At 44.1% G+C, this 22,816-nt stretch overlaps 1 protein-coding gene across 1 annotated transcript in view; it reads left to right on the top strand.

Moving 5' to 3' along the window:
- The window catches only part of SSU72 (SSU72 homolog, RNA polymerase II CTD phosphatase), a 179,128-nt gene extending 157,731 nt beyond the window's left edge, over positions 1-21,397 (top strand). The window contains exons 3-5 of the mRNA XM_063943011.1: positions 10,557-10,696; positions 11,859-11,977; positions 20,815-21,397. Of these exons, the coding sequence (XP_063799081.1) occupies positions 10,557-10,696; positions 11,859-11,977; positions 20,815-20,916 (361 nt within the window). The 3' untranslated portion in view covers positions 20,917-21,397. The remainder of the gene's footprint in view (positions 1-10,556; positions 10,697-11,858; positions 11,978-20,814) is intronic.
- Positions 21,398-22,816: the final 1,419 nt, after the last annotated feature.

Raw genomic sequence — 22,816 nt, forward strand, 5'->3', positions numbered from 1 at the left:
TTTATTCTTTACTTCTGGTCTCCTGGCCTCTTATCAAAGACGGATGGCCTTGCAACAGGCAGTCATCAAACTCCTTTTCTCAGAAGTGGTGTTTCTAGTACCCAAGGAATCAAGAGTGCAAGGTTTTATTCCAATCTCTTTGTAGTTCCGAAACCAGACTGTTCGGTATGACCATCTATCTCAACTCAATGAACCTGTGATCTGTGTTTCAAGAGATTCTAAATGGAGTTTGTGTTTAGTAACAGAGAGCATGAAGGCAGGGTATTATCTGGTGTGTCTGATCATTCGGGATGTGAGAAACTCATCAAGCATTCCTTCAGTTTACAATAAAGGACAGTCACTTGAAGTTCAGAACCCTTCCCTTTGGCCTCTCCTCCACTCAATAAGTCTTTACCAAAGTGATGGCGGCTAACCTAAGATCACTGGGAATAACAATTGTCCCTTATCTTGACTATCTCCTTATAAAGATTCCAGTTAGTGGACATTATCAACTCTCATGCATGTTCATCTGACACACCACACAGTCATATCCCATGGCTGGATTGTGAATTTCCAAAAGTCCATTGCAGAGACTGGCTTACCTGGGCATGTTATTTGATATGTCCTTACAGAGGATATTCCTTCCTTCCTTACAGACATAATTCTGGCTATCCAGTCCGTGGTGAAGCAGAGTCTCTAAACGAGGTCGGTAACAATCCACGTGTGTGTGTGTGTGTGTGTGTGTGTGTGTGTGTGTGTGTGTTTCCTGGGGAAGTTGGTTGCCTCCTTCGAGGTGGTGGTTCAGTTTGGTAGGTTCAATTTGTGGGTTTTTCAGTTGGACTTGCTCTCCAAATGGAACAGCTCACACTTCATTTCCACCAGTGGTTCTCCTCCAGCTATATCCGTGCTGGTTTCCCTTTCATAGTATGGGATTGGAGGTTAGTGATTATGGTCTCCAGCCTCAGGCTGGGGTGCGGTAGTTCACTAAAACTCAATTTTCTGAGAATTTGGTCCTGACAGGAGTCTGTTACAAATAAATGTCCTAGAACGTAGAGCAATCGTAAATTCCTTGATCACGGCTCATCCACTCCTATGAAGATATTAACCAGGAAAAGTTACAATACCACAGCAGTGTCGTACATCACTTGTCTCATGGGGGTCCCTTGGGGATGGAGACGTTCCGTATTCTCGGGGGGGGGGGGGAGGGTGAGAAAAGCACATGCCAGCCATATTGACCATTTTCATTTCCAGGGTTGACAACTGGGTGGCAGATTACCTTAGTTTCCAGGACCTTCACCCAGGCTAGTGCTTTCTTCACTCGGATTTTTTTTTCAATCTCTGGTACCAAGGTGGGGGTTGCCAGACGCCTATCAAATGGCGTTTCGGCTCAACCGTAAAGTCTTATTGCTCCAGAACAATAGATCCGGGAGCTCTGGCTACAGACACTGTCAATCCAGTGGATGTTTCACTTGATTTACATCTTCCCGCCGTACCCCTTTCTTCCTCATATTTTGAAATTCATCCAGAATGAGCAACTGATCCTTGTTGCTCCAGATTGGCCACCTTGGCCATGGTATTTGGATCTTTGACTATGGGATGAACTGTGGCATCTTCCTCTTCACCCAGGCCATATTCAACCAGGGCCCTTTGTTCACACCAACTGACCTTCACTTTGATTTATGGCATGGCTGTTGAAGCAGCTATCCTAAAGGCAAAGAGTATTATGGTGGTGGTCAATCCAACTATGCATAAGGCTTTGAAAAGTCTCTGCTGCATATGGTGAGTTTATGTGGCTTGGTGGGAGAAAATGAGTTTCACTTTTCATCTCTTCCATCTTCTCCTGTTTCTCAATGCAGGTCTGAATACTGGTCTGTGCCTGGGATCCTTGTTGGTGAAGGTTTCTGCTTTGTATTTTTCCAGCACTGTTTGGCTTTAATATACCCCTAAGTGTTGTGCAGGGATCCCCCCCCCCCCAAAAAAAAAACCCCGTTTCACAGGTCAAACCTCAACATTGCCGTACCCCGGGGCCTTGTCATGCAAGCTGAAGGAACATTTTTCTGTCAAACGGGCTAGGCAGACTACATTCCTTCCTGCTGAACTCTTCAGCAAAGTCAGGTTGACATTCACAAAACAGTGCTTTATATTTCACAACATCTGGGAGCTGTTTTTATAATCTGTTCGAGGATCAGGAAACTGCCTCTCTGTGGTTGTTTTTAATGGATTTCAGTTTCTGTATTGAAATCTGTATTTTAGTCTAGCAATGGAATTGCTTGCCCATATTACCTTAATAGTAAAGGAATTGGCTAATGACCTTTGCGTATATGCCAGGGAGTGAGGCTATGGCTGCCATGCTGCATCTTGTACAGAGTGTACCTGGTTGCCATAAATGGCATGTTATGCTATTGATACCAGATTTGTTTTATTTTATTTATCTTGTGCATCTAACCCATTTAATACTTTATTTTACTGAAATTAGCCTTTTAATTAATTAGTGAATTCCAAAATACAATTTATGGGCCTGTAGCAACCCCTTTGTTCCTGGGTTCACTTACTTAACTAGCCAGCCTGATTGTTACATCCTGCCAAATTAGGGGGAATTCAATTAGCTGTGGTGGATTACTGCAGGCTAATTGATCCCCAGGGTTATCCAATCAACCCCGAAGCCACCAGTCATCATGGATTTTTTTTTCCCACCTGCCTCAGGGTTAACGGGTACCGTGACTGCGTTAATGCACAAATCCATTATTATTTAATGGATTCTGTGCATTAACATTCTTTAATGGACCTCCCTGTTTTCACCTATGGTAGTTTTACCATAGCTAACTGAATTCCCCAAAAGCGATTTTTGTATATGGGGATGGGTGCTTGTCACACTTTTTAATTTGTTCATTTTGACAGTTAACCAATTTATTCATTGAAAGTCTTGTGAAGTTCTGCTAGGGAATGGCTAAAATCAGAATTGTGAAAAGATATAATTGGTTAGATAGTCTTTGCAATGAGTCTGCACTGTGGTGGATAAACTCCATCCAAGTGAAAGGCACTTATAATTGAATTTCCAGTTGTCTAAAAAAAAAAAAAAAGTACTCTGCTCTGGGAAAGCTGGTTCATGTGCTTTATTTTTTTTTTACTTTTTATCTAGCAACTGTGATGATTAATGCACATTAAGTGGGGTTTGTATTTTATAAAATAAACACTCTAATGTTCCAATACTAAAGAGTCTATAGAGGAACTCCTAACAGTATCCCCCAGCTGATGAGACTGCTTTTCCCTGGTAGTAAAATTAAATGTTTCTAAACCTGAGTGTGTGAGCTGACCTATTTGAAGAGGAGGTATTTGATATTCCAGCAGTCTGGATCCCGGCGCTCACCATACCGACGCTGGAATCCTGACAGCCGGCATACCAACAACTATTCTCCCTCTTGCGGTATCCACGACACCCCTGGAGGTAGAATAACCGTGCACGCAAGGGGCTCTTTTGCGCTCACTCCGCTGCCCTATTTTAATAATGAGGGGAAAAGCATTAGTATAACTTTAATCTGCTTTTCCCTTATTTGTATTCGCCAATAAATTATATTCTTTGGTGCGCAATTTGTAATACAGGCAGCCGTCACATATTATAGGAAACTCCACATCCCTAGAAAACCACAATGCATAAAGAAATATATTTGCAAACAGGCTCCTATTACAAACATTACATATGTACAGAATTGTAAACAAAAGACTGGATACGATTGCAATGATCCTAGATATTAATTTCTCACCCTCCAAGAGGTTTGCGGTGGGCAATTTCTTAATAAAGCAACAGGGTCCCGGTATAGCAACACGGCACCACTGCACAGGCTTATTCCTTGGAAGAGAGGAAGGAGTTTTCAGCGGCAAATCTCCACATGCACAACGTCCATGTCTCCCAACGACGCGTTTCGGAGAAATTCTCCTTTTTCAAGCTTTTTGTATTAGGTTATATTAAAGGTAGCATTTAAATATGTACGTTTTTGATCAGTCTTTCCCCCAAGCAACCAAACGGTGTGCATTCCCAGCTGCACCTAAAGCTGGGTACACACTAGACGACATTTGCCGATTAATGACCTATCGTGATAAAATATTAGTTTTATCGTCCAGTGTGTACCCACTAGATCGTTAGGGATGTGCGCTTCTGCAGATCGCTAGCGACATTCTCCATCATCTGTACATGCAGCTTAATCTGGGATGTCGCTAGAGCTGCCATACTACCAACATCTGTGTGTATGAACTTGCCAATACCAGGTCCCATCACTAGTGAGCTTGCAGGTACACACATTGTTTAGTGTGTACCCGGCATTAAACACACACTGCATCATTTCATGAAAAAGTGCCCCTAATCACTTAACTGACTTTTTTTTTTTTTTCTTTATGAAAGGGCTCTAAAAAATTATATTCTGTCTTCAACTTTAATTAAAAAAATAAATAATTTTTTAAAATAAATTCAAATGTTTTATTGAAAAAAAAACAAAAGTATTTCTAGGGCAGTGGTTCTAAACTCTCGTCCTCAAGTACCCCCAACTGGTCATATTTTTCAGGATTTCTATATGTGAAAACAGGTGAGATAATGAAAATAGTTTAACTCTCCTGTGTATGATTAAAGAAATCCAGAAAACATGACTTGGGGGTACTTGAGGACTGGAATTGAGAACCATTGGCCTAGGGGGTGTCTCACAGTACCCTGTGTCCATGGGTTAGGAACGGGATGCTGACGGTCGGGTTCCCGGCGGTCAGAAGACGGATGCCTGAATCCCGACCATCAGAATGCCGGAGGGGGGGCGAGTGCAACGAAGCCCCTTGCAGGCTCGGTGGCTTGCTGCGCTCTCCACAATTTCTATTCCCACTCCATGGGTGTCATGGACACCCAGGAGTGGGAATAACTGTGGCGGCTCTGCCAGCATTCTGACTGTCTGTGTTCTGACAGCCGGGATCCTGACTACATCCCGTGTCCATAGGCCCCAAATGTGCCCCATCCGCACGGGATTTTTGGGCACGATTTCAGCAGTGACTGTGGTCGTAGATAACTACAGCACTGCTTGGGGAGCCAGAAGAAATCTGTACTGCACATGTGCAGAACGGATTTCCTTTCTAAAGCCAGGGAATATAACGTGCCAGAAAGCCTCGTGGGCTGCAAACTCGTCAACCCAGCTGGCTGCGGCCGCATCCCATATGACTACGCCAGTTAAGTTCTTAATAGTTGTACTATTACAAAATGCAAAAACTAATACAGCAAAATTTATTATGAGTTTGGTTAATATTTAAGATCACAAAAAGGTTAGCTAAATTAGACTTTTTGCATGGATTATGAAAAACGTAACTTAGGAAATTTGTCGCTGCTGGTGTCCGACTTGTAATGACTTGACGAATTATTTACCCACACAGGTGCAGAATGACATTTTGCACCATATGTGAGCAACGGGGCAGTGATGTAGAGGTAACGATGTTTCACATCACCATATGCCCTACACCAGTGGTTCTCAAACTCGGTCCTCAGGACCCCACACAGTGCATGTTTTGCAGGTAACCCAGCAAGTGCACAGGTGTATTAATTACTCACTGACACATTTTAAAAGGTCCGCAGGTGGAGCTAATTATTTCACTTGGGATTCTGTGAGGAGACCTGGAAAACATGCACTGTGTGGGGTCCTGAGGACCGAGTTTGAGAACCTGTGCCCTACACGATCTGACGTACGACAACACAATATATCGATCATCAGTATAACAACGCCGTTTCACTTGTGGCATCATCCCATTTGATGTGCAGCACATCAGATGGGACGATGCAACCACCCAAGTCATGAGTGACTACAGCCGGGTCTAGTCTGTATAGCCATAGGTCTACCCTTCAGCCCGATGTTCCTTGTTCTTGCATATAGGCTGCATATGTGTACGCAATTAGGAATGAGTTGCGGTAGCCCAGTGGGCATCTCTTTTCATTTATGGGCTGCAGCTTCATTTGCTGATATCTGCAGTTGTGTTGCAGAGAAAATAGCACTTGCAGCTGCGTTAGCATACAGTACTTCTCTGAATCATGCTCTTTAAATTGTAGACCGGGTAAAATATATTGTACAGGCTGGTGAATTATGCTGCCATATTTCTGTGTACAGTAAGTCTCCGTTCTAGACACTGGCTTTAAGCAATTACAAAAAATAAAAAATTAAAAAATATGCGCATTAAAAGCAATGCATGCTTCTGGGATCCTTTTTTTTTTTTTTTTTTTTTTTTTTTTCACTTACAATTTGATCAATGCACTGTTGTGTGGTTTTTGTTTGTGTGTTCTCGTTTAATACAGAATAGATATGACACACTTTGAGATGGGATCCGGTCTTTCAGTGGACGGCCAAATCCAACTGTTGGATTTGGCCGTACACAGGGTCCTGCGCTGCTGCTGCTGGCTGCGGTTGCACTGACAGCAGCGGCGGCCAGGTGTGCAGATGTCTGCGCCCGGCAGGGCTATTGTCGGGCGGGAGCAGGACTGAGGCGGGGGGAGCAGAGATTGGTGGCCAGTGGGAGGATCTGGTTGCGGGGGGACATGGCTGCAGCGGCGGGGCCAGGCACCTCTCTCCCTGGAGTGCCGCCGCAGACATGTCCCCCCGCAGCCAGCTCCGGCCGCCAATCTCAGCTCCCCCAGCCGCCCGCAGCACCGATCGTCTTCTCACCTTAATCCGACTTGTTTTCAAGTCAGATTGAGTTTGTTGGAAAGGGGGCCAAAACCTGTCTGATTTGGCCCCATTTCCGACAGAAGCACGCGGATCGGCGGCTGTTCCGCCGATCCACGTGTTTTCCGACAAGTCGGGAATTCTCGAATTGTCGGATAAAATCAGCCCCTATTGAATAGGTCGGAACCCCTTCCGACCTATTTCTGTCGGAAGCTGCCGTCTTTCCGACAAGATGGCAGCTTCCGACAGTTATTGAATACACCCCTAGGTCAAGTTGTAGGTCGACATGGGTTTTTCACTTTTTTATTTCTGTTTTGAACGTTTTCATACTTTACGATCCACGTGGACTAAAATTGGGAACGGTAACCTGTGCCGAGTGCAGCGGTAGCGGAGCGAGGCACCTTGCCCGAAGCATGGCGAGTGATGTGAGAGGACACTGTGCACTAATTGGGGTTCCCGGTCACTGTACGGAGAAAACGACACCAAAAAAACTAAAAAACAACACTCATGTCGACCTTTTCTCATGTTGACCTAGTACATGTTGACTTAGAGTCCCTGTCGACCAATAGTGGTCGACCTAGACACTGTCGACCCAAGTCTAATCTACCTAACATACCTCACCCCTTTGAGATACCATATTGTGGCAGAATAGAGAGCATGTCACCGTTGTAAAGTATTTTACAAAGGTGAATAATTTTAAAGTTAAATAATTTAAAGGTGCATTGAAACTACTGTAGGCTTTACACCTGCTCTGCGGAAGAACCTCTTATCTGCTTTTTTTAAAGAACACTGAGGGACTATTGATCCATAGGTCAATGAACCTCACTTGTTTACATTACAGCAGCTGCTAGGTACTGCCATTAAAACAAGTGTGAGTAGGTGAAGCATGTTGACCATAAGTCTCAATGGGGCAGATGTATTAACCTGGAGAAGGGATAATGCAGTGATAAGTGCAAGGTGATAACGCACCAGCCAATCATTATGGACTTGAAAAATTACCGTTAGGAGCTGACTGGCTGGTGCATTATCACCTTGCACTTATCACTGCTTTATCACTTCTCCAGGGATCTTAATACATCTGCCCCATTGATCCTTATTTTGAGCCATACAAATTATGCAAGTTAACCATGCATAATCTATACATAACCGTTTTAAGGGGAAATAAATACTGGGCAGGTATTTCACATATCTTCTATCATTAAATGTATGCTCAGTTACACATACAAACTCTAATGCATTTCATACCTTACAACATGTTCCCTTCCATTCAGTACATAAAGCTGCTGCTGCTGCTCCTTGTTTTTTTATTTTTAATTCCACACTTGCAGCTATAATCAGACCAAAAGGAAGAAGAATGGAAGCTCACCCACTGTTTACTGGGTGGCACAGGTCTTTTAGGAAACATATAGATCAGAGTTTCCCAAACATGGTCCTCAAGGCACCCCAGCAGTCCAGGTTGTAAGGATATCTGTGGCTGAGCACAAATGGTTAAATCCAAATGACTGAAGTATTAATTCACCTGTGCTCAAGCATACCTCCCAACATGACCCTCTCCAGGAGGGACAGAATGCTCTGCTCCTGGACTTCCCTCTTAATGTATAATTGCCATCACCTGTGGTGAAACATCATTCTTATCCATTAACCTGTTCAACACAGGTGCCAGCAATCGTACATTAAGAGAGAAGTCCAGTAGCAGAGCATTTTCTCCCTCATTAAAACCTTGTCTTGAGGACAGAGTTTGGGAACCCCTTGTACAGAGTTAAGATCAGTGAATCAGATGAAATATTGGTTTATTATTGAAGGTATGACAGCAGTTTAATTTTACCTATTTAAAGTACTGTATGTGTTTTGGAGTACTAATGGCTCATCCAGAAAACATTGCTGGGAAATGATGCAGAGGTGTATGCAATGTCCATTGTGTACGCAGTGAGGGGATTTATTTCTGACACTGCATGTGCCACCGTGGTGTTGTGACTTAGCAGTGACGATTTATTGTAATCGGAGGACTGTTTATGGGAGGTAATGGGGACATGCAGACTCAAATGCCCTGTGTGGAGTTTGTATGTTCTCCCCATGCTTGCATGGGTTTTCTCTGTGTACTTCTGTTTCCTACCACACGCCAAAAATATACTGGTAGGTTAATTGGCTCCTGACAACAACAAAAAATTAACCCAAGTGAGAGAGTGTACATGGGCAGACTAGATGGGCCACTACACTGGCTCCAGCATCTTACGGTTAGCGGCCATGCTGCACAACTATAGAGTTACGTGTTTTTCCCACGTGCTCTTGATGGTTGCTTCTTTGTATGCAAATGGCAGATCAGAGATGCCACCAGTGGGCATCTGAATACTAATCTCAGTGGCGCTGACATTTGCATATTGGCGCACAATCGCTGCATCTGAATTTGCGACTGCGGGCAATTGGTGCACATCTCTGAATCAGGCCCCATATGCAGCCAGCAGTGATATGTGTTTTGGAAGTTACCGCAATAAAATGGCACAGTCAGTGTCCTGTACATTACTACTGTATATGGATGAAGCATTTCTGGCATAACACTGATTAAGCAAACTCTATACCGAGCTATGCTCCCAACTTTCTTAAACAAATAAGACATATTTATTGATTGTGTTCCCTTGTAATGCAATGAGCAGAACATTTCACCTGGACAGGTCCTCGCATGTATTGCTCTGAATATGTATATTCAACTAATGATACCACCCAAATACCTTTTATTTATGTATTTATATATTTATTTTATTTTTTTAATATATAATATAATACAATACCCAACCCATATGCTGCTCACAGTTGTGTAAGTTTATGTATATACCCTTTACTTGCATCATACATTAGCATCAAATCAATAGCTCATAAGTTATGCAACTATTTAGATCATAGAAGAGAATGCAAATATGGACTAGGCCTAAAACTGCTTTATAAATTCTTGCAAATTAACATGCTATAAGCGCTTTTCCTATTGATTAAGAACAGCAATTTGCTAGATTGGCTGTTCCCAGCTGATAATAGTTAATGCACTCTAATGAAAAAAGCCTATTCATACATTTTGATTTTTGTTTTTAGCTTTGGTCAAGCCTTTGAATACGCAATCAGCCCTTTGTACAAATATAGCTTCTTTATCCCTTTGTCCCTATGTTGTCCTTTGTTCAGAATGTCATCTCAGATAGGCTTGTATCTACTGTATCCTAAACTTGTTTTAGTTCATCCACTGTGCTGGTCTATACCACTTGTGTTCAATGTACATAATTCTATGTTTGTAAAGTACATTTTCCCCTCTTCTCTCCAAACTAGTAACCTCCCAGGTACAGTGTCCTTTTTCCTGCTTCTCTCCTTGACCTTAATAAAGCCCCTAATATATTTCAATATTATATATTGCAAATACTATTAAAGAGCACTGGCCGAATACAGATACTACTTGCAGTACTCCACTTTAACCTTTGCCTTCTCAAAATGCAGTCAACTATTCATTATCTGTTTCAATCTGTATGTATGCTGTCCATTTAACCACCTTCTGAATTAAACCATGGCTCCCAACATTTAGACTATTTTGGGTGTAAAAAACAAACGAAAACCCTACTGGCTACCGCAGTGTAGACGACGCGTCTTCCAATGTCTGTTGATTGGGATTCAGGACAGCCCAGGTATTACAATGTAGTACGTTTCTCAATGTGTGACCATGTCAATGACCTTACTATACTGTAGATACAGTAAGCTACAGTAGAATTAAGATATCTGCCTGATAAACAGAATTAAGTACAATGCACAGTTTTTATAGCATTTTCTTTTCTTCATTTAGCGTGTCCTATAACAGAGGTTTGTATTGAAAGTGTTTGCACTGTATTTGTTGTTCCTGTAAAAGTTCCTTAATTAGAGCAAATTCAGATATACACAGAACGGTATTTTACACATGTTGGACAGAAATAAGCGTATCAAACCACGGCCAGAGAGGTTTCAGAACTGCAAAGACTATTTTGACTTAGTGATTACCTGTGAGGAGAGAGTCTACGATCAGGTAGTTGAAGGTAAGAATGTTTTGTACTGAACAAAGAAAACCAAACGTACATAGCCTTTAAAATAAGATTTTACTTACCGATAAATCTATTTCTCGTAGTCCGTAGTGGATGCTGGGGACTCCGTCAGGACCATGGGGAATAGCGGCTCCGCAGGAGACAGGGCACACCTGTCTCCTGCGGAGCCGTTGTTCCCATGGTCCTGACGGAGTCCCCAGCATCCACTAGGACGTCAGAGAAAATAAGATTTTACTTACCGATAAATCTATTTCTCGTAGTCCGTAGTGGATGCTGGGGACTCCGTCAGGACCATGGGAACAGCGGCTCCGCAGGAGACAGGTGTGCCCTGTCTCCTGCGGAGCCGCTATTCCCCATGGTCCTGACGGAGTCCCCAGCATCCACTAGGACGTCAGAGAAAGTGTGGTTTTATACTGGTGCTTGATGCTGCTTATTGCAAGTGGACAATGACATTTTTGACACATTACAAAGAATTCACAGATTTATTCACAACATTTTTTGCCAATCGGTTGATAATAAAACAGATTTTTGACAACAGTTGTGTATTAACTGGGTGGGGTAGAGACAAACTCACATATGGATTGTTGATATTTACTTTGCAATGGCAGTGCAGTGCGCACAGTGGATGGCTCAACAGAGACTCTGGAAAGATGGAACATGCTCCACTTCTGCATTGCTCCATAGATATTCACGCTCTCTGAGTTGCTGTTTCTCCTACACCTGTCAAAGTCGGGGAAAGGTGAATTTAAATGTTTATATTTAAAAAAAAAAAAAAAAAAACTAGTAATCAGCCATGCTGGGAATAGTGCAGTAAACGCACCTGTTTATTAAACTGTCCACAGTTTGTTTGGTGAGAAGCTGTAATTACCGTATATATCCTATCAATGGTGGCGCTCACAGTTCATGGCTACAATAAAGTATTGGGAAACCCCCACAGAACGGCTACATGGAGGTGGGCGATCTTATGATAGTTACCAGAAGGTGGACAGCGAGTATGACATGTAACAGGTCTATAAATCCCAGAATTCTACTTCTGTTACATAGTGACCGTTATCCGTTTGTAGCCGAACCACATGGAAAATCTGACTGCAACCAATATTGCTTGATGATCATGAAGTATGTTCTAGCTCATTAATCCTATCCTGTTCTGTTACAGATTTGAATTCTAGAGAACAAGAAACCTGTCAGCCTGTGCATGTGATAAATGTCGATATTCAGGATAATCATGAAGAGGCCACACTAGGAGCATTCTTAATTTGTGAACTTTGCCAATGTGTAAGTTTCAGCGTAATATCTTTTTATACGGTGTATCAACAAACCAATCTTACATAGGCAAACCATTAACAGTTTTTTCAAATAGGAAATGTCAGCAATTGGGGCATATGCTGGATTACAATTCTTTATGCAGACTGTAACATCAGTTATTATCATGGTTGCTTTGTATATATTGCTATAGCTTCTTATATGTAAAAGTGGAGCACACTGCTCAAATTCACAAATATACTGTATGCAAAAAAAGAAAAAAACATAAGTGGAAATGTTAGAATAAAATAGAAATGAGCTTAAACAGAAAGCTACTGTTCAGTAGTCACCCAAATGGGAACAGAGCAGTGTTTTAAAACATTAAGGGGGGTATTCAATTGTTTGAAAAGTCAGTTGGGTGTCTAATCTATTAGAAAAAAAAAATAGACACCCAACCGACTTTCTGCTGCTGGGTACACTGGGCTCCACAAGGAAAGACAGGGGGTGTAGAGTATGATCTTGATCCGAGGCACCAACAGGCTCAAAAGCTTTGACTGTTCCCAGAATCCTCTAACCCTTCCTCCCTGCGCAGGAGCTCAGTTTTGTAGTTGGCGCTGCAGATAGCAGGCACATAACAGAGGGGCTGCTCTGGACAGCCCTAAGAAGAGTTTTTTTGAAGAAAAGTGAAGACTTCAAGGGCTGTGGCAGTGTGTACATGTCTAGTGACATTCACTGCTGCAGCTCCATCTCTCCCCAGCGGCGCTGTACACTCCTGAGCCCTGGTTGCCGGGTAACTACAGCAGGAGGCTCCGGTTTTCGCGGGACCCGTGCTTTATCGCGATCCTGCGTGGCCGGTGGACACTGTGGCAGTACAGGTGATCCGACTAGATCACCAGGGCATGGGTGCAGGTCAGGTTTTCCCTTAAAACCTTTTTATGTGTAGCCCGCAGTACCTGGTAGTTTTGCCAGCAGAGGGGATAAGGCTTAGACCTGGAGCCCCTCCCCCAGCCCCAGGGCGCCATTTCCAGCATATGTTCCCGCCCTGGAGCGGCATATCTGTCTCTCCCTCACTCCCTGTCAGTGTCTGGGCGACCTTTCTCTCAGCTACACTGTTCCTGGGACTGCTTGGGCAAATCCTTCTGTGTAAAGCCGCCTGGTTGTCAGCGCTGTGACTTTACATGACACTTAAGTATTCTACATGTAAATTAGACAGTGTTAGTTAAGAGAGTGCATTTAGTCAGGGTTCTCTGGTACAAGTACCCTGTGATATAACACTGCACAGTAAAATCTGGATGTATATCTATTGACTACATAGCTATATAATAAGCTAGTCCAGTGCAGTATTATTGTTCGTAATAACCTCTGCATTGTTTAACTGTGACTATATGTGTGTGCATTAGCTTGCTGAGTGGTGTCCATTTCGTGTCTCTCACTCAACTTGCTATCCCTATATTCTATAACCTGAGGGGGCTTGGTGCGTCAGGTTTTATAATTATATAGGATTTTCACAAGATATACTCTAATACATATTTTTCTCTGTGATTTTAGTCACCATATCTCTCCTGTATCTCTGCTTGTGCTGACTACACTGCGCAGGGGTTTGGGTAAGAGGTATTGTGCTGCTGCCAATTGTACTGTTACCTGATACTGCAAGTTATATCATGTCTGCTTCTGAAGGTAACGGTTCTGGGGCTGAACACACTGCCGGTGTTGCTGAAGCCACAGACCCCTATGAGGAGACTATAGCAGCTGTGGGCTCTGGTTCTGGGGGCTCCTTGCCCCCCAGTGAGACTGTGGCAACGGGGGTACATAATGACCCACCGTGGGCTACTTTCTCCACGCTTCTACATACGCTAGTTACTAAACTAACACCCCCTATGGGACTTCCTATGCCGATGCAACCGTATGTGGTCCCCGCAGCTAACCCGCCTTGGGCGGACAATTTATCTGCTCAATTGAAGAAGTTGAACCAGTCCTTGACTACTAAAAAGTCTGACCCTTGCTCGCCTAAGACCAAGGGGTCCTCTAAGCGAGCTCTTATCTCCTCACAATCCAGTGCTGTCACTGACACCTCGTCTGAAGATGGCGATTACACTGACCCCACAGATTCTGACACAGATACTGCTAATGGGGAGGGTAGTTCACATGTGGATGTTCCTGATCTTTTAGAGGCTATTAAGTTAATTTTACAGATTACGGATGATCCCGAGCAATCCGCCCCTCCTAAGAAACCAGATAGGTTCAAGCATCAGAAGGTGGTTAAACAAGTTTTACCTCACTCTGACCACCTAGTGGATATACGTCAGGAACCCTGGGGAAACTCGGGTACGAAGTTGGTGCCTCAAAAGAAGATGCTGGCTCGCTATCCCCTCGCGCCTGAGCGGTCTAAAAATTGGGAAACGTGTCCTCCAGTAGACTCACATGTGGCTAGGATGGTGGTTTCCTCAGCTCTACCTGTCACTACCGTCACGTCTCTAAAAGAGCCTACGGATAAACGTGTGGAGGGTTGTCTAAAAGCGGTGCTGCACAAAGGCCCACTATTGCAGCAACATGGGCTGCAGAGGCTATTGAAGCATGGGCCTTGGAGTTAGAAGCTGAAATCTCTTCTGACCATGCTAGACAATGCTTGTCATATATTGTCACAGCTTCTCACTATATTAAAGAGGCGGCTTCTGATGTCTGTATCCTAGCAGCCAAGGCCTCTACTACATCAGTCCTGGCTCGCCGGATATTGTGGCTGAGATCCTGGTCTGTGGATCTGGACTCTAGAAAAACCCTGGAGGTACTCCCTTTCAAGGGAGATATTCTGTTTGGGGAGGACTTAAATAAGATAGTGGCTGATTTGGCTACTGCCAAAACTGCCTGTCTGCCAAGTACCGCTCCTTCTGTGTCGAAGGCTAAAGGCACTTCCTTTTGCCCCTTTCGTCCTTCAGGTAAAGCAAAAGGTCAGGCGTACAACAAGCAGGCCCGCACTTCCAAACCTGGTAAGCCGAAGCCCAAAAGAGCCTGGGCTGCCCGTCAGCCAGTTCCAAGACCAATAAGCCTGCCGCATGACGGGGCGGGCCTCCGCCTGGGGGATCCCAGGGTGGGGGGCCGGCTTCTAGGATATACCCAGGAATGGTTGAAGACCACTTCAGATGCCTGGGTACGGGAAGTCGCCACTCGAGGTTACGCCATAGCCTTCAAAAACCGACCCCCTCATTGATTTTGCCGGACCGTTGGACCAGACAAAGGCAAACACTCTACATTCGGTGGTACAGACCCTCCTGGATACAGGAGTCGTAGTACAGGTGCCTCTTGCTCAGAGGGGCCGGGGGTACTATTCTCCGCTGTTTCTGGTCCCGAAACCGAATGGGTCCTCCCGGCCTATTCTCAACCTCAAGGCATTGAACAGGTTTGTGAAAACTTCCAAGTTCCGTATGGAAACCCTTCGCTCTATAGTTCTGGCCATGGAACCTGGGGACTACATGGTCTCCCTGGACATACAGGATGCTTACCTGCATATTTTTATAGCAGTGTCACATCGGCAATACCTGAGGTTTGCGATTGGCAACCTCTATTACCAGTTTCGGGCGTTACATTTTGGTTTAGCTGCGGCTCCGCGAGTCTTCACCAAGGTTATGGCAGTGATGACGGTGGTACTCCGCCGTCAAGGGGTCAGGATACTGCCGTATTTGGACTACTTGTAAATCCTGGCAAATTCCCCAGAACTTCTCCTACGTTATCTGGATATGACTGTCCGGTTTCTACAAGCCCACGGGTGGCTCATCAACTGGAAGAAATCCTCCCTGGTCCCTGCTCAGAGCATGGTGCACCTGGGAGCGCTATTTGACACTCACAACCAGCGGTTGTTCTTGTCTCAGGAGAAAGTCCTGAAGCTTCAGGACAGGATTCGTTGCTTCCTTTATCGTCCGCAAGTGTCTATACAGTAGGCAATGCAGGTGCTGGGCCTCATGGTGTCAGCATTCGACATGGTGGAGTATGCTCAATTCCATTCTCGCCCCCTCCAGAGGCTGATTCTAGCCAAGTGGGATGGACTGCCTCACCGGAACAGGTCTCACATGATCTCATTGACTCCGGAGGTCCGTCTGTCACTGCACTGGTGGCTCCAGGACCAACGATTGTGCAGGGGCCGTCCCTTCTGGATATCCGACTGGGTTCTGTTGACGACAGATGCCAGTCTAAGAGGTTGGGGCGCGTGCTGGAGCAACACTCCCTTCAGGGTCGGTGGACCAAGGAGGAATCTCTCCTCTCGATCAACATTCTAGAATTGCGGGCGGTCTTCAATGCGTTGAACCTGGCCCAGCATTTTAATTCAGAACCGTCCTGTTCAAGTACAGTCGGACAACGCCACCACAGTGGCTTACATTAATCATCAAGGCGGCACTCGAAGCCGTTTGGCAATGAAGGAAGTCTCACGGATTCTACATTGGGCAGAACGCCATCTACCGGCCATATCGGCAATATTCATTCCGGGAGTCCTGAATTGGGAAGCGGACTTTCTCCGTCATCAGGACGTACACGCCGGAGAGTGGGGCCTCCATCCAGAAGTGTTTCAACTCCTTGTGGAAAAGTGGGGCCTTCCAGACGTAGATCTGATGGCGTCTCGACACAATCACAAGGTTCCGATCTTCGGAGCAAGGACAAGGGATCCTCAAGCAGCATTCGTGGATGCGCTGGCGGTGCCGTGGAGGTTTAGGCTGCCGTACGTGTTCCCTCCGGTGTCACTCCTGCCCAGGGTAATTCGGAAGTTCAAGCAAGAAAGAGAAATTCTGCTTCTCATAGCTCCAGCGTGGCCCAGACGGCACTGGTTCTCAGACCTGCAGGGCCTATCGTCAGAGCGTCCAATTCTACTTCCACAACGCCCAGACCTCCTCGTTCAGGGCCCCTGTGTCTACCAGGACCTAGCCTGGCTGTCTTTGACGCGTGGCTCTTGAAGCTTCCGTCTTGAGGGCTAAAGGGTTTTCTGAGGCGGTCATTCAAACTATGTTGCGGGCCCGGAAACCGGCTTCTGCTCGGATTTACTATAGGGTCTGGCATTCTTGCTTTGTTTGGTGCGCATCTAACAGTTATGACGCTTCCAAGTTTAGTATAGCCAAGCTGTTGGCCTTTCTTCAGCAGGGCCTAGACTTAGGCCTGCGTCTGGCCTCCTTCAAGGTTCAAGTATCTGCCTTGTCGGTGTGGTTTCAGAGAAAGATTGCGACCTTACCTGATGTGCATACCTTTTCTCAGGGTGTTGCGTATCCAACCTCCCTATGTCCCGCCTGTGGCTCCTTGGGACTTGTCGGTGGTTTTAGAGGTGTTACAAGAGTCTCCGTTTGAACCTCTTGGTTCAGCTGATCTTAAGTGGCTTTCTCTTAAGGTGGGTTTCTGCTGGCTGTTGCTTCAGCTAGAAGAGTGTCGGATTTGGGTGCCTTGTCTTGTAGTTCCCCATATCTGATATTTCACCGTGACCGGGCGGTTCTTAGGACTCGTCCCGGATATTTACCTAAGGTGATTTCTTCGTTCCACCTTAACCAGGAGATTATGGTTCCGGCACTTGTTTCTCCTGATCCGTCTCCCAAAGAGCGGTCTTTGGATGTGGTACGGGCTCTCCGTATCTATGTGAAGAGAACTGCTTCTGTTAGGAAATCTGATTCTCTCTTTGTGCTGTTTGGATTTCACAAATGGGGCTGGCCTGCTCACAAGCAAACTTTGGCCAGATGGATTAGAATGGTGATTGCACATGCTTATGCACAGGCTGAACCTCCAGCTCCTGCTGTTATTAAAGCCCATTCTACTCTGTCTGTTGGACCTTCTTAGGCGGTCCGCCGTGGCGCGTCCATAGAACATTTTGTTCAAGGTGGCTACGTGGTTCTCAGTGAACACGTTCATTGGGTTCTAGGCCTTTGATACTTCCGCCTCCCAGGATACTTCCTTTGGACACCGGGTTCTCATACCCGCTAAGGCGCGTCCCCTCACTTGAGGAACTGCTGTGGGACATCCCCGATTGTATTCCATGTGGAACACAGTGTACCCCGCTGCAGATAAGGAGATTTATGGTAGACTTACCATGGTTAAATCTTTCTGCAAGGTAAACTGGGTTCCACAGGGCGCCCACCCTGACGCACTTAGCTTCTTTGGGTTGGAATGGCATTAGCCGCTAGTCCCTTCTCCTCTCGTGAGAACGTGGTTCTATGTGACGAACATCTGCCTTCTCTTTTACCTGCTTCTGCATTGGACTGGTTAACAAAACTGAGCTCATAGTGCCTGGAGACGGGGTTATAGAGGAGGACCCACAATGCATTCTGTGACAGTCTAAAGCTTTAGCCTGTTGGTGCCTGTGGCTCAAGATCCATCTCTACACCCCAATGTATTCCCCGTGGATCCCAGTGTACCTCACAGAAAGAGGTTTAACCATTGTAAGGGTGTGTACACACTGAGATCCTTGCTATTTCACTTGCATTTCCCTTGAACTCCCTGGAGCCCAGATAGTCAAAATCTGTGCTAACTTTTCTTGAGATATGGGCTATGTGTGCTTACGATTTTGGCTTATGTGAGATGAACTAGATAGTACACCAATCTAGCAAGGATAGACTGTGCAGGCAAGTCAATCTTTTCATGCGATGGCGACCTGGCGGGACCGCGCATCAGGATCGCAAGGTGACTTTCACCTTGCGATCTGCACTATATGGTCAAAATCGAAAGAAAATATCTCACCGTGTGTACACACCCTAAGTCTACCATAAATCTCATTTTATCAAACATAATCTGTAATATTATCTCCGTCTCACTCGGATCATTTGTGATGCGACACACCCTTAAGAATTGCGAGAACGGGAGACCTCTAATAGTCCCCTGGGCATGAAACTGTCACTTCTAAGAATTGTATTTCTATCTGTTGGTTTACTGAACAGAGGTGTATAACTGCTGCTCCCTGATGTTAGTTTTTAACATCTAAGTAATTGACTTAGTTTATCCATACTGTATGTTAGTTTAATAGGGCTGGCGGAAGCATTCTGTGTCTCAATTAATGAAATCAATAAAGATTGATCCTCACTCCAAAACACCAACAAGTCATCGATATAGCGATAATACAAAAATATATTGACGATCACTTTTGTCAAAAAACAATTCATTTTCCACTTGCCACATATATGTATTGGCAAGTGGAAAATGAATTGTTTTTTGACAAGAGTGATAATGAGTGATTAATTTAACTGTGAGTGATAAATTGCACCAGCCAATCAGCTCCTAACTTCCATGTCACAGGCTGTGTTTAAAAAATGACAGGAGGTGATTGGATGGTGGAATTTTTCACTCACAGTGAAATCTATCACTCATTGATAAATAAGGGCAACTGTATGAATCTATAAAACTCACCTCTTCAGGCTAGCTTATCACATACCAGAACCGCTCACTCAACTTTCATAAGCTTTCTTATCCAGCTACATCCCTTCTGTACAGTCCACACATATCCTCACATATTTTCTCTTCACTTTCCCATCCTCCTGACCCCAGCCAACATCATTGTGCGACCATATTATACAGCCCACCAAGAACTTTTCAATCTGCTGGACTATTATGGAATAGGTAGCATCTATCCTTGTGTATCAATGCCTTTTTCCCTATAGATTGTAAGCTTGCGAGCAGGTCCTTCCTACCTCCCTGAATGACTGTTATTACCCAGTTTTGTTTTATAATGGTTTCCAATTGTAAAGCGCATCGAAATATGCTGTGCTAAATAAGAAACTGTTAATAAATAAATAAATCTGTAGCTGTATATAGGTTATGTACTTAATGCTCTGCAGTCACCGTGAACATTTTTAACCAGCTGTTGTGGAACTACAAGTTCTAGCATGCCCTGCCAGATGAGAACAGCTGCAACCTGTAGTTCCTGAGTAGCTGAAGTGCTGAGGGTTGTCTCGCCCATGTCTAGAGAATCTATTCAAACTGACCACTTTCAGACATATACTGTATGACCAAGGAATTTCCCAGCTCAGTCCCAGATCTTTTAAATATGCAGAAACCTTGGGTTTTGCTATAGACCCTCATATACAGACACTGAAAGAGTGGTGACATATCTAAATCTGTTTATGTAATATAATTATATTAATATGGGCCCCCGTAAACCTTAAGCTGGCCCTGCCTGTTTATCAAGCCACACACACACACATGCCAATCATTTTATTATAGATTCCCCCCGCCCCAGCCAATCTGAGCTGTTTGACCAGACCCAGATCTAAAATCCTGGGTTCAGCGCTTTCATACTACAGAAAACCCGGGTCCACCCTCCGCAGACAGGGGAATAACCCAGTTGCAGGGTCGCGGACCCAGGACTCCTAACATGGGTTGGTAGCTTTCACACTATCACTGCTGTACATGCGGGCCTTTTAGGCTGTGTCAGGTAATTAACAGGTTTTTTCATGAAGGCTGAAAGGGGTAGGAGTAGCCCTTGGAAGAATTTAATGGCCACCTTGTGGCTTGAACTGGTAATGCATATGCATGTTTTGAGTGTTTTTTATTTCATCTTTCTGAACTGCAAGGGAACCTTGTTAGATTATCCTAGATTACTAATGAGACTGTTTTAAGGAATGCAATACTCCGTTGGTGCTGTTCAGTAAACATGAACCAATTTCCGTCTTATGTCATTATCTGTGTGAATAAGCGACTGGCTCCATCCAAGAAGGAAAACAATAAAACTACTGCCCCCTGTGTGTATTGCTCTAGGTTGTATTTGCTAACGATGATCATGCTGTATATACAACCCTAGCCTATACTAGATTATACCTTGTAACCAAGTCCTCCATTTCTATACTGTATTATAAATAAGATGTGCCAGGATAATGCATGCACACTTCTGACTATGTATGTCTGTTTTTTGACCTCAGATACAACACACGGAAGATATGGAGAATGAGATAGATGAACTGTTACAAGAGTTTGAGGACAAAAGTGGGCGGACCTTTCTCCACACAATCTGCTTCTATTGATGATACAAAACGCATTCATGCCTTATTCAATATGACTATTCTATAATTCTGCATTTCCAAGACCACCTTCAATTTTGTTTATTTTTATTTTTTTCTCCTCCCCATGTTTTCTTCTGCCAAGTGTTTTCCTTCAGGTATTTTGTCCAAAACGACTGGGATGTACAAACCTTTGTGTATATATGGAAAAGAAAATAGACTATGAAAGAGCTATAAAAAAATAAATCAGGATTGCCTACATTTGTGCTGGATTAGTGTTCTTTTTAATCTTTCAATTTTATTTTATTTTTTGTAAATATTTCCAAACAGGAAGTTTCTGTTGTGGTTCTAGTTGCTTTTTAATCCTTTTCTGTCATAGCGGAAAGCAGCACATTGATGGATCCACTGTCAGTGCAGGGGTTACATGGCTGTGATGGCAGATCTACCAATATGAATAATAATATCTGTAAAATAATAGGTAATAAATTGGAAATGTACTCATGAAGCCGTGTGGGTTTGTGTATTTATTTAAATTGCTTTTGTGATAAAGGAATCCTTTTGTGTTTAATGCTCTCCTATTCTTGCAAATCAGAAAAGCCCTATTCAAAAAAATATACCGACGTTCGCTGAATCTTGACATTTTTGTGAAAGCTTGCCCTAAAGCTCAAGTCAGTGACCTGTTTCAATAAACTGTCATGTTGGAAGCAATGTATTAAATAGTGGACCTTTTGTTTTACCTTGTTTTTATATTTATAGGCATAGCAATCTTTTTTTTTTTTTTTTTTTTTTTATCATGTATCTGTCTGATCTTGGCAAATGGCTCTTTGGCCCCTACATTCTGTGATTTGTGTCCAGTTACTGCTAAAGCCATAGTTTCCAAGACAAACTGCCTCTTGAATGCTAATGGTTATCAACATAATGCCTGTAGATTCCTTTAAAGGGGGTAAGAACAGTAAATATTTACTGATGTGTATGTATCCATTATAACTTTGTCTTAATGAAAATGCCCTTGTCATCTGACGCTGACCAGATTGCAGCAGGTTTACATATTCCAGTGCTTAGCTTCAAGGTTGGTTCTATATCGGAGGGGCTGAAGGGACCTTGTGACGTATTGAGGGGAGGAGCTACGTCACCAGGGGGAGGAGCTACGGGCGAACAGGGTACCCGAAAAGTACCCTCGCGGGCTCGCTTCGCTCGCCACGCTTCGTGCACGGTGGCTCGCTTCGCTCACCACCTAATTACTAAAGGTAATAGTTGGTGGCGTGGATAGTAGAGGAACTATCCCGCTGGCCTAGCTCCTCCCCCTTGTGTCGTAACTCCTCCCCCTTACGGAAAAGGTCCCTTAGCCCACTTGATTCTAGCATCTACCTTAGCTTCAATAGTATTATAGACTTGTAGGCCGGTAAAAAGGGTTGGTTCACTTTAGCCTTAGTGGTTTTAATGAAAGCAACTAAAGATGTTTGTTATGACCTTAATTTAGACTTGATTTCCCTCTTGGAATTTCTGCATTACATCAACCTGCTTTCGGGAACATATGGTAGTTGAACATGTAACACTCTGTTCGTTATTCATGAGGTTCAAACTTTCTTGCACGGTCAACTTTTTCTAAAGAAAAAAAAACTATACAGAAACTTAGGGCCGACACCGGTACATAAGAGCACTGAGGTCAACATTCCTGGGGGGAAAAAAGACACAAAAGGCTTATTTTTATTGCAACTTACTGTAGTATGGATAACCATTAACCTTCAGGATGCTGACTTCAATGAAGATATTGGTACAAAAATGTATGATATATATCACAGAAGCTATGCACTCACTATATTAACTAACAATTATAAACAGTAGAGTTTTTGGGGTCTATTTACTAAGCCGTGGACGGAGAAAACGTCCCAGCCAATCGGCTCCTGTCATTTTTCAAACACAG

This window comes from Pseudophryne corroboree, chromosome 10, assembly GCF_028390025.1.
Source record: "Pseudophryne corroboree isolate aPseCor3 chromosome 10, aPseCor3.hap2, whole genome shotgun sequence".
NCBI classification, from domain to species: domain Eukaryota; kingdom Metazoa; phylum Chordata; class Amphibia; order Anura; family Myobatrachidae; genus Pseudophryne; species Pseudophryne corroboree.